General features: G+C 28.8%; 1 protein-coding gene across 1 annotated transcript; it reads right to left on the bottom strand.

Annotated features, from left to right (window-relative positions):
* Positions 1 to 523: 523 nt before the first annotated feature.
* Positions 524 to 2,463, bottom strand: LOC100200139 (uncharacterized). The gene is made up of 2 exons (XM_065791907.1): positions 1,880 to 2,463; positions 524 to 1,003 (listed from the first exon to the last, which is right to left on the bottom strand). Exons 1-2 carry the CDS (start codon positions 2,422 to 2,424, stop codon positions 613 to 615), a joined length of 936 nt encoding a protein of 311 aa, XP_065647979.1. The 5' UTR covers positions 2,425 to 2,463; the 3' UTR covers positions 524 to 612.
* Positions 2,464 to 13,546: the final 11,083 nt, after the last annotated feature.

Genomic DNA, 13,546 nt, shown 5'->3' with positions numbered 1-13,546 from the left:
TGATGACCCAGATTAGATTGTTTGTGATGCCACAGATAACTAATATATCAGATACTCACTTCTTATTGTGTTTTTTAATAGCTATTTTAATGGTTTAGTTTTTAAGTATTTTTATCATTTAAAGTTAATAAAAATTACTTCAACTACACCTTAATTGTTTGCAACTATGATGACACACGCACTCAATACCCCACACCCGGTAATGCTACGCACTGTTTTTGTTCTTATTTTAGCATGACTGGGGCGGGATTGGACCCAAACATGCACCAGACCTGCAAAGTAAATTGGGTATGGATCCGGGAGAGCCTATTGATACCCGATCCAAACCCAGACCTGTATATACAAATTGGGTATGGATCTGGTCTGGGTTCGGGTGCGTAGATACCCAACCCAGACCAGATCCATCATTAGCCCTAATAATAAAGTATAGTTTTCTATAGTTCCTTTAAATTTTAAATTTGTTTTGTAAAAAACTTTCTCTAAGTGCACTAAACACAAATAAAAAAAACGTAAATGTTTTTTTAAATTTGGTTGTTTATAGACTCTTGTTTTTTCTAATTCAAATTTTAAATTGAATAAACGTACAAAATTAAAAATACACTAGATTAACCGTTAAGTAGGTTCTAAATCGTGAATGCTACGCTTTGTTATTGCAATATTTGAAAATATTTCTTCTATGACACTTTCAGCATTTTCTTCATTATATTCTGCAGAAAGCTTAGAAACAACATTCCTAATAATTTCATCTTTATCAAGTACAAACTCATCTTTCGAATCATATGGATCTATCAATCCCTCCATTTTAGAAAAATCTTTTTCTAAAAAGCAAGATTGCTCATTTGACGTGGATATACTTGTCGCTTGAACAACATTATCTTTAAAAGAAAAAATAGAGCTGTTTAAGCTTTCATCAACATTTTTATTTATTAAATTGAATGCTTCATTCGATTCTACTTGCTGTTCTTTATTTGTACATTTTGAGATCTTCTCCTTTTCGGTTTTGCTATAATAAATTAAAATGATAAAAACTATTTTAAGCTATAATATTTTGATGTCGAATTTTTCTTGAGAGATTGATAATGAGCCGAAAAATTGAAAAATTTTATAATCTCTCATTTAATCTGGAAATTGTACCTATAAATATTTCTAATTTAATTAATTCTTTAACAATAATAATAAAAAAGTGTAACGAAATATGTACTTGAGCTGTAAAATTTCAAAAGATATTTCATTTTTTTATTTCTTAGATATTTTTTGTTACATCTTTTTATTATTATTGATAAAAAATGTATTATATTAAAAATATTTATAGGTACGATTTCCAGATTAAACGAAAAATTATTCAGCTCTAGGTAATTACTAATTACGTACGAGAAATTATTCAGCTCGTACGTAATTACTAATTACGTGTAAATAATATAAAGCGAAAGCTTTACATTAAGTAAAAACTTGAATTATAAAAACTTAAAAATAGCAAAAAATATTTAAACAGTAATATGGAGTTATTATTGAGTGTGTTAATTTTGATCCCAAACTAGTTTTTTTCTTTTCTTTTATTATTTATTATTTAAAAAAGTAAAAATAAGATACTATAAAAATATGTATAATTACAGGCCCGTAGCAACCGGGAAGGGGCAAGCAGGGGTATTTGCCCCCTTAATAATTTTTCAAATAAATAGTTTTGAAAAAATTTACTGAAAAAATGACTTCAAAAAAAGGTCCTTAAAACCATTTTGGGGCGCCGTAATCCAGCTCTGCCTCCCCCCCCCCCTACAATTTTTGTTCCTACTGTCTGGATTATATAAATACTTTGAAGATAACATAAAAAAAATCAATGAACTCTTATTTTAAAAAAGACATAATCATAATTATTTTTTACCTGGAATATACTTTTTTGTAAAGCATTTTCAAATGAGACTTTATTATATCGCAGGGATCAACTTTTGATGGCCTTTTACTTAAAGCAATTTTAAGTTGTTCTTTTATTGTGTCAAAATGTGTATCGCTGATTCTCATAGGGCAGTTTTCAATGGATGAAGCAGCAGAATATTTTGATTTACCAAATTGCAACAGAGCTCTATCTGTATCTGTTTCCCTTAACGAGCTCATTGTTTCCGATTCAGCTAATTTAATTTGAACATCTTTAAAAGTTGTTACACAAGGTTCAGCCTGCTTCGCACTACTTTTTAAATTATTGTTTTCACTTACACTATATTTTTTGACATATTCAGGTTCTATGGAATCCGCATGTAATAAGGCTTTTGCTTTTGACGATGTTTGATTCTTACTTGTTAAAGTATCATTTTTAATATCTAAAATGTCGTTATTTCCTCCATTACCACTGTTTTTTGATGATTCATTTTTTTTAGCACTACTGTAACTTTTACGCGAGAAATAACCTATTTCTTTTCTATTAATATCCATAACGCCTGATGCTTTTGTCAAAAAGAATTTCTTTAAATTCGTTTTGCAATACATTGTAGTAGCTTCACTGCAATGTTTCTTGTCTTTTTTAATTCTATAAAAAGTATATATATTTAAAGAGTATATAATTTCATAAATAAAACCAACCGCATAAAATGGTATAAAATATGCATCTAAAAATATATCTTATTTTAATTAAAATCTTATAACCTAACCTAATCTTATAACCTAACCTTATAACCTTTTATTTTTTTAATTTATTTTCATAATATAAATTTAGAATACAATTGTTTCCAAAAAAAAGTGACAAATGATTTTTTATTCTAAAGATATAAATGTTCAAAGTCTAAGATGACCAAATTTAGATCGTCTTCGTAAAAGATTTTCACTATGTAAAGTTAACGTTTTTTTTTAAAAGGATGCAAACAACCATGGGTGCCCACAGGATTTTTTGATGTTTCAGATAGAATAATTTTACACATTGTGTAAACTCCAAACTTAAGTATGTTCATACCTATACCAAATGAGGAGGCTTTGCAAAAATTTAGGATGACAGAGACCTGGAAACAAAAAAGACCCTAAAACGCTTGCCTGCCCTGCCCAACGTGAGGGCACTGATGTAGTAAAATTTTCAACTTTACTATCTTAAACTAAATTTAAATTTATTGTCAGATTTTAAATTTCGTAGAAAAAAATCCTGCGGGCGCCCACCACGGCTGTTTCAAAGAGCGGTTTTGTCACTAACGCTTAGCTTTAAAATCTAGTTTCACAGAAATGCTGCGCATATTTTTGTTTAACCTAAAGTTTTTTATCTCTTTTATTTCAAAATACATTTTTTCAAAAGTCTTCATTATTTTTTTATGTGCAGTTAAATAACCAAGCAATATTAATGAAGAAATAAAAAAAATTTTAAACTGAAATAATCTTTGTTATTTTACCAATTAAAATCAATATTTAACTAGTAAAATGACATTTTTTGTAAAAAAGCAAGAAAACGAGCTATACTCGCTTAAAAACTACAAAACTTTTGACATAATTTTTTTATGCGTTGTGTTTTAATGGCTTAACAGCATATTTGTTGTGAGATCCGCGACTTAACTCGAAGAATGTCACACAACACTTTTCAAAATCATAACAAACTTCCTAATAACTTTTTAATAGTGTAACGCGCCGAATCGCGAATTCAAAGACAAATCTATTAACTACTCGTCTAGGATTACATATAAAAATTAAATGTATAGTTGCTCACGTTTATAAGCGAAATTAGATTTTGTAAGTTGCAGTTTCAAAAAATTATTAACGCTTTTTTTATTATTATACAAGTCTATATTTTTTTCATTCGTATATGTTTATACTTTTTAAAGAATAAAGATTTCTTTTTGTTTATTAAATCTTTTGTTTCAGAATCAACAGAAGTCTTGTTAAGGCGAACAAATTCAAAGAGTTTCATGAGTATGGCAAATAGATTCAAGAAAAAATTAAAAACAGCTCAAAAAAATAAAAATAAACTTTTTTTTTATAAATCATTTCAGTTTGAACAAAAAAAAGTAAAATCTATACATTTCCCAAAAGAAAACTTCAACAGACTATAAGTAGGTTATCAAAATCAAAAAACTCTCTTGTTTTGAAAAACAAAATTTTAACAGAGATAATTGAAACTACTACTACTAATTCAAAAATCATAGTAAACAAAATTACAAATCTTAAAAATGAAAGAAATATCATCCTTGCTGAAGTTGCTAAAAAAGATTTTGCTACAAATCCTTCAAAATCAAATTGAAGAAATTAATACATCAAAGATTCAACTTAATAAAATATATGGCGGAATTAAGAGTGGAATAAAAAGGAAAAAAGAATTACCATTTACTTCAGTTCTATTAAAAAGTGAAATACCCCTATTAGACCAAGATGTTACAATAAACATTAATAACATAATAACAAAAGACATGGAAACTATTACAGAATATTTAGGCGGTGGCTTGTTTCGTGGAGCAAGGTATTTTGGGACAAATTCCAAGTTTAGGCGCAATTGTGACGGGCATATTCGAATGTATGCTCAGTTTAAAGATTCTTTGAATCCATGTAGGACGAAAAAAGAATTGCAGAAATGTGTACTTTTTATTGAAAATATTTCAGATAAACTATCAAATTGATGCTCTTATAAAATTTTCAAATAGTTAGTTTAAATAAAGACATTTTTTATGAAAATTTTCATGACTTGGGTATTCCACTTGTAAAACTATCTGCAAAAAATGCTGTTGCAATACAATCCCTTCTACATATACCAAGCAACAAAATAAGAAATTTAAAAGTATATCTGAATAATTTAAAAATGAACATTCTACCATCGGAGTCTTGCTGATGAACACTGTACTAATAGTCTGAATCAAAATGGAAAACATCATAATAGTGTAATTGGGCCAATGATTTTCCAACTTAAAGAGTTGACACAACTTGTACCTCCATCATTGCATATTTGGCTTGGAATTGTTTTTGCTTATTTACAATCTTTTATTAGACACATGCAAAACTTTTGATCATAAAGAAAATAAAATTCAGCTAGAAGAGGAAAAGAATGCTGTAAACAATGAATGGGAAATTGCCTCTCTTGAATTAGAACAAACTGACCGACATCTTCGTCAACATGGAAACTAAATAATGTCTAAATAATAACCAGCAAGAAAACTATAATTTTTCAAAAATAAGTCAAGCAAGTCATAAATCTAAAAGTAAAAAAATAAGTAATTCAAAAGATTCCAAAAAGTATTTTTTTTAAATACTGCATAACGATTCACGATTATAATGTAGAGTGGGTGCACTGTTATCATTGTGATAACTGGATGCATACAATGTGCGAAGGTTTAACACCGGACGAGGAACTTTTACTGAAAAATGAGCTGTACATCTGTGTGACCTGTTCAAATATAAATGTAGCAGATTTGTTTGAGTTTCACAACTTCTGTCAGTAGAAGATATTCTTACCACAGAAAGTATCAATGCTCAAATTAGGTGTGACAACATTGAGTCACAATACAAGTGATTTCAGGGAAGTCGCGAAAAATTATTATTATCACACTATCAATCAAACAAAGTTTACAGTTGACAGATTTAAACATAATAAAGCCCACTTTAAATGTTATACTGACTTTGAATCATACAATCTATTTAAAGTTCTACAAGAATATTTAGAACCTGCTGCAAGCAAACTTATATATCGGGGGTCAAATACAATCAATGAAAAAACAATAGATTTTAATTACAATAAAAAGGGTAGAGGACGCATAATGAGTTCAGAGTCTGAATTATTTTTAGTTTTAACAAGATTTCGACTTGTCCTTTTGGTTAAAGACATGGCGCTGCGCTTTGACATATCCTCAAGTCATGTTAGTAGAATCATAGTGACATGGACTGATTTTTCTCAAATGCGTATGCTACCAATTCCGGCAACAAACTGTAAAAGAAACAATGCCAAAATGTTTTAAAGAAAAATATGAATCAACAAGGGTAATTTTGACTGCACTGAACTATTTATCGAAATGCCTACATCTTTTCGAAGCCAGTCTGCAACTTTGTCTAATTATAAACATAAAAATACAGGAAAAGGATTAATTGGAATAGCACCAAATAGAGCCATAACTTTTGTTTCTAATTTATACTGTAGTCATTTTTTGGACAAACAATTTACTAAAGATTGTGGCATATACAACCTGCTTGAACCAGGAGACAGTGTAATGGCAGATAGAGGTTTTGATATTGCTGATGATTTACCAGAAAATGTTTCATTAAATATACCACCATTAAATATACCATTGGAAAAGCTCAACTCATTATAGAAGATGAGAATGAAATACGAAAAATCGTTGCTGTTCGTATTCATGTAGAAAGAGCAATACAGCAATATAATAATCACATTTTACAAACACCATTTAAATTGTCTATGGCGCAAGAAATTAATAAATCTTGGATAGTTTGTTGTTATTTAGCAAACTTTTTGCCACAACTTGTTTCAGATAAATAAAATGTTTGTAAAAAAAATGAAAACATTTAATCTAAACTGCAAATATATTTTCTTGCAGAAGCTCAAAGTAAAATTTAGTTAATTTTGGTTAAGTAGTTTTTTTCCAATTGCTCTTTAAGAAATTTAATACCCTTAATAAAAACATCTTTTTCAGTATAAACTATAAAATCTAGTTCTATAATCTCTAATAATGCCATAACACCTTGACGTTGATAAAAATAAATATGATTTTGTTTAAGCATTGTTTTGCATCAACAACAGCAAGAAAAAAATGTTTTATCTAGGCAAGCTTCAGCTATAGTTAAATCTTTTTTTGAATAAGGACATTTGATTTCAATAGCCTTTATTTTTTTCATTTACTTATACAATTCCATCAGGGTTTGTACCGAGCCAAGGCCATTTTGGGTTAATGATAAACCTGCATCTTGTTACTGGTACATTTTTGATATTTTCATACTTTTTTATTGCAGTGTTTTCATTTATTTTACCCCAATTACAAGCTTTGTTGCAAAAGTTATTTTTATTGTTTTTCAAAATTCTATTCAAAATAGAGGCCGGAAATATACTTCTTTGTCTATTAATAACAAAACCAAAGTTTGAAGATTTATAGCATTTCTTCAAACTTTGGCATATCTTTCTTCAAGCCATAAAATTGTAGATTGTGATAAAGTAGATCTTTCCAAAGTCTTTATTTTCTCTTTTGATAGAACTAAATATTTTGAAATAAACATTAATTGAGTTTCATCATATTCAAATGAGTCACTAAATTCTATTTAACACTATTTCAAATCCATTAATTATGGTATCAACAAGATTAATATAATATCAGAATTTAAATCAGGTTCTTTTACTTTTAGCTGATATTCAGATATTGATGTTTCATAGTAGGACGTGAAATGATAATTGTTTCTTTTTAAAAGACTTGCAAATGCTATTCCTTCTCCCAGATTATATAAACTATCAGACAGTTTTTTAATTTTTTCATTGCTTAGATTATATGCAAAAATTGGGGTTGCACAAAAGTTTCTATTTCCTGATGGACGCTTTTGTGAGCTGTATAGATGCTTTTCTAAATCACTCTTTAGAAAGGGAACTTTAAAAAGCTTAGTTGGTTCTGAGTTTATTCCTTTAGCAGGAACATGCCATTACTGTAACACTTCTGTGCATGTTTTATCGAACGGTACAGAGTTTAAATTTAATTGTTGATACTTATTTAATTAAAATAATACTGCAGCAACATGCTTGTAGCATCCTCCCATACCAGCTTTACAATTACATTTAGCATACAAAATATCTCCTTCTTTTTGAAAAAGATGTACATAAATAAGGTACTGATTTTTTTTTTTTTTCATTGAAGCTGAAATGTTAGCTCTGATAAGAAAAGAATTTATTTTAATGTTGACATTAGGTTTAACAACTAAATTTTTAACGAAGTTTTCCTTAAATAGCTAATACCCAGAGATTTTATGCATTAAATTTGACACTTGTTCTTACATAATTTTGATACGCTGAATTCAAGTCTGGCATCAGATTTTTATGGAAAGCTACAGATTTTTTGCAACAAACATTTTTTTATTTTGAAAAACATTAGAAATAATTCTAAAATACAGATTTGAAACTTATTTGGAAGTGCTAGGATATATTTTTTACAATAAAAGTTGTTTACCAAACTAAAACAAAACCAGAAAGCAGATGAAAATAAATGTGAGCTGTTTAAAATAAACATTTTATAAATATCGTCCTATAAATAAAGTCCTAGCAAAATTATCAACTTTTTATTGATTAATAACAAAATCATGTTGTACTTTAGTTTTAAAAAAGATCGCAGATTATATTGTTTAATTATAACCATTTAATCAGGAAGAAGCTTTTAATTGTTGCGCTTTCTTTTATAAACTTTTCCTGAGTGGTCTCGCTTGATGCTATAACAGTAGCCTGCCATCATATGTATGTCCCATCGTCCTTGGTAACGATCTTCAACTGTCTTAAGATCTTGATGGAATCGCTGTCCTTGCTTTTCCTTCTCCAAGATTTTCATGAAACTGGTAAAGATGACTATTTATATAATGAAGTTTTATACTCATTTTTCATCCAAGATCACAAAAGGCTTCCAACATTTCATCAATGAAGTCTGCATAGTTCTCTGCTTTTTTATTTCCAAGAAAGTTTTTTAAAACAACCACAAACAACAACCAAGCCATTTTCTCTTTGATATTCATTGTTTTAATGAATTCTTTATCTTTCATAAGATAGCGAATTTGTGGCCCATTAAAAATTCCTGTTTTTTTGTTCTCTTTTGACAAACCTGGTAATGATGTAACTATATACTGAAAGCAATCACAATCAGTTTTCAGTGCTTTAACAAATTATTTCATGAATCCAAATTTAAGATGGAGTGGCGGAAAAACTATTTTACTTTGACTAACAATGGGTTCATTCACAATATTTTGCATACCCACTGTGAGAGTCTTGCAAATGGGCTATTCTTTTTGTTTCCAGTTTTGATTTCTTGCTCGACTATCCCGCATACAAAGATAACATGGAAACTTTGTAAAACCCTTCTGCTGACCAATTAGAGAGTTAACGATTTTTAGATCTACACAAATAATCCAGTTATGTTCGTGATATTTAATCAAGTTAAGCACCATTTTAATGTCATCGTAAGTTTCTACAGTTATAACAGAATGAGTTAGGATTATGCTTGCACTTATGTCGATTTAAAGAAGCCATCATATTATATATTTGATCTAATAAAAACAATGACATGGTTACTTTTTTTTATAACTATTGAATAAAAATACCTATGAAAAACATAATTTTTTAAAAAATAAAAAAAATTGATAATTGCAAAAAAACCAGAGCTTGCCAATAAAAAACGGCTCTTATATTATATTCAGCGTTTAAAAATACAATAGTTTTAAAATCAGTTTAAATATCTCATGCAACAGAAAAAAAGTTTTTTTCTATAGACCTGTGTAATATGTTTTTATAATTTGTTTATTTTCGGTGTATACAAAGGCCAAAATGCACTGCGGTTTCTTTCTATAGATAACGGTCCATTCAAGCCTGTCAAGTCTTTGCCATTTCGCGAAGGTCTCGCGAATTTTGAAGAGTTATTTATCTCCGTCCTGCATAAACAAAAAAAGTGAAAAACTCACTCTTTCTTATTAGCATGTTTTAAACCAATAAAATTTCAACTGAATGGAACATTAATAAAGTATTATTTTATTTCAAATTAACAGACCAGAAAGTCAACCATGTTTTAAGTATTCATCACCTATAGGTGATGAATACTTAAGTATCATATACTATAGTATCATTGAAAAAGGTAAGACTGTGACTTGGGAGTATAACCAAAAACATACAAAATGTAAATAGTTAATGTTAAAATGTATTTATGATGTGGAAATAAATAAAAATATTTCAAATATATTAACGTAAATATACTTGAAAGATTTTTATTTATTTACATTATTTCCGAAAGAAACCTTTTTCCATCTTGCAAAGAGAATTATTGAGCACTTTACGTTCGGGCAATATCGGCAATATCTCGGTCTTTCTCATATTAATTTTAAAAACTTGCTCTGGTAATTTTGTACATCCTTTATATTGACGTTTACATTTGTGTATTGTTTATACTGTCGTGTAATTATTTTGTGGTACTGTTGCTAATTATAATTTTATTATTCAAATGCTTTTATATTTTTTCTCTTATCATAACATTTAAATATATCCTTTTGTTTTATTTTTTATTTTCTTTCATCCTTCTAATCGTTACACATTGTGTTATCTTATTCATTCATTATCTCCTCAACCGGCACATCTAGTTTCTTTTTCGAAATTAAAACCTGTATGGAATCGTATTTGTCACGGTTCAGGTGTAAATCAAAAGCATACGTATATTACGGGCAGTTTTACTCGAGTTTAACACGTGTTTTTGAGGATATAAAAGTCGCATGCTTTTATCAGTGGTTTCACATTCTTTCCGGAAAGTTGTTATAACATAATACTACGTTCCGTAACGGTGAACCATTAATATATTAACTGGTATTTATGGTAAATAGTAAGTTAATTTCAAGGAAATAAAACCATTATTGACACGTGTTTATTCTTTTCGTTTTAAAAGGTTTTAAACACGCAACAGAACAACTTGTTTCTGAGTTGTGCAGGTACAGTATGAGATATTTACTCCCAAGTTTTTTTTACTCCCAGGAAAACCTCATATAAAATTTTTACCACAGATTTAAAAAAGGTATGAGATATTTACTCTCTTTATTTTATTTTTGCTCTCAAGTTATTATAAGCGGAGTTACATATAAACAAAACATGCACGCTAGATTTGTACACATTTAGTAAGTAAAGTGATAGGTAAAGGTGATAAAGTGTTAGGTAAAGGTGATAAGTGTTAGGTAAAGGTGATATAGTGTTAGGTAAAAGTGATAAAGTGTTAGGTAAAGGTGATATAGTGTTAGGTAAAGGTGATAAAGCCAATTTTAGAAAACAAAACGAAGCCATTTATAATTCATAATAATTAATTATGTCGTGTAAACAAAACAGAAAGGTAAACTTTATTTCATTAATGTTTAAAATAAGTTTTGTCATATTTATCCTGTTACAACATAATGAACACAAATTACTGAATGTATTAAGTAAATAAAAGTTATTAAAATCTCCTTATCTGGTTTAACTATTGTTGTTTGATACTTTTTAGTTTTGATTCTCATACTATTTATGGCTTTTTTTTAATGAAAAGTTATTTGGAGATGAACAACAAAGCATAATAAAATTTATTCATGAAGGAAGCGATGTTGATTCTAAAGGTTTACCTAGTCATACAGATATTAATAACTCTCTCCATCACATTCAAAGTCGGTTTTTTTAGTATGCTACGATAAAAGATATTATAATCTATGTTTTGCAATGTCAAAAGTCAAGAAATAGAAAACTTCAGTCAAAACTATTGCTGCCAAATACTATAATTACAAAGTAAATGGGTTGAAGCAGAAGTACTTATAAAACTGCTAGATCAGTGTCCTTTTTATTTGTATAAACGGATTTTTCAAAATAGTTATATTGAAGTACAAGTAAATTATCTAGGTCGTGAGTTTGTTAATGAAATTTCCAAACAACTTCAATCAAAAACAGGAACAGTTCATAGAATTACGAGTGCATATCATGCTCAAGCTAATGGATTAATTGAACGACAGAATTAAATAATAAAGCGTACATTAGTTAAAGTGCTGGCAGGGTTGGGGTGAAACGAAGTACATGGGGTCTTCCATAAAGGACGTCACTTTAAGTTTAATTAATGGTAAGAAGTAGGAGAATGTTGGCTCTCGTGCGTAGAGACTTTAAGAGTAATATAGCGCCTAATGTTCGATAAAAATCTCCGCGGAAAGGAACTAATAAACTTCTACTACCGGTTATTAATCAAATTCTGAATGACGCCCTTTATAGACGTCCCCCATTTATTTCGTTACAATACTTCGTTACTTTTTGCAGTACTTTTACTTTTATTTTTGTTACTTTTAAGACTTGTTTTACTTTGTAACGAATTACTTTCAGAAAAAAGTACTTTATTGGTTCGAATGAAGTATAATACAGACAATAATATTGTCACGCAAAATATCAACAAACCGTAATTCGATTGTGGAAAACTCTAGAACATATTACAGCCGGTACCGGTTTCAATTTCTTGATGTTATTAAGAAATTGAAACCGGTACTGGCTCTAAATTGTTCTAAAGTTTTCCATAATCGAAATTACCGTTTGTTGACATTTGGCGTGATTATAATGGCAGCCTCCAGTAGTGCTATTGAAGATGATAAATCTAAATCTCCTTGGCCACACTCGAATGCGATGTTTAAATGCGTTAACGTTACTGACAAAATTTGTAACTTTGTTTGCTTAATGTGTGCACCACAGCCTAAACAGGTTTTAGCACTAACTCTCCATCATGTTAAGGTATGAATTTTTTGTATTTAGTGGATTTTTTGTAGTCGTAGTTCAATGGTTATTATATCATACTAATAGTAGAATGAATTCTTTATAGAATATATAAGAATTTTAAGATAGAAAGTCTTTAATATTTACCTGTTGGAATCATTTCTTTTTTTAATGATATAATTTTTTGGAGAGAATGTTGTTTTTTTTTACATTGCTTTTTGTAACGTTGTTATGTTGTACTACATTTGTTTGTTCTATAAAGTAAGTACTTTTTTTTTCAGCACACTGCTTTAAGTTTTTTTTAATAGATAGATAGTTGTTGGTTTATTGTTGCAAGTTTTGATCAGTTTTATTTTTATTACAACTTTTATTATGCACAACTGTTGTATACTTGCTTTAAGTGTTTAAAAATAAACTGAAGTTTTATTTTATAAACCAGAGTTGATGTTGGTTGCTATTGTGAGCTTATTTTGTTGGTTTTTATAATATAGAGATTTTGTTATGTTTTTTATCTCGCCTTTGGAACACATGTGTGTTAAATATAAAGATATTTTTAAATTTATTTTTTGTCTGTTATTGTTATTGTTATATATATTTTATCTTGCTGAGATACAGCAACCTTCAAAAACACGACAAGTTATTTTTTAGTTTTCGGGTTTTTTAATGTTTAGCACAACCTTCTCTGTTTTTTTTTTCACTTTGTGTGTTTTTTAAGTCAGATATTTTTTATGTTTATTTTTGTTATTTAAAGAAATTATATGTATATTTAGTAATATAGCATTGTTGATACAGTTATAATTTGAGTTTCTTTAGAGAATTCATTCCACTAATATAAAGGAGTATGACAAACTGATTGCATACAGAAAAAAGGAGTATGACAAACTGATTGCATACAGAAAAAACAGATTGAAGATCAGGGCATTCAACCTCAACGAGTTCAGCAAACAGTCAACTTTGTAAGAAACTCTAAAAATGCATCTCAGGAGACTTTAGATAAATTTGTAGTTGATTATATAATAATTGACCTGCAGCCATTCAGCACAACTAAGAAGATCGGTTTCAGAAAATTGACAACTATTCTGGTGAACGCTACCAAGTCATGCGTCAGAAAGTTACTAGCCTGTCACAGAAACAGCATTTTGTTGCAACTACAACTGA

The sequence above is a fragment of the Hydra vulgaris genome, chromosome 03, assembly GCF_038396675.1.
Source record: "Hydra vulgaris chromosome 03, alternate assembly HydraT2T_AEP".
Taxonomy (NCBI): Eukaryota; Metazoa; Cnidaria; class Hydrozoa; order Anthoathecata; family Hydridae; genus Hydra; species Hydra vulgaris.
This window is presented reverse-complemented; position numbering and strand designations above follow the sequence as displayed.

Coding starts and splice junctions, on each gene's coding strand:
- LOC100200139 (XM_065791907.1), bottom strand. CDS start 2,424: ATGGATATTAATAGAAAAGAAATAGGTTATTTCTCGCGTAAAAGTTAC. Junction 1,004..1,879: donor TACAAAAAAGTATATTCCAG/GTAAAAAATAAT, acceptor AATTTATTATAG/CAAAACCGAAAAGGAGAAGA.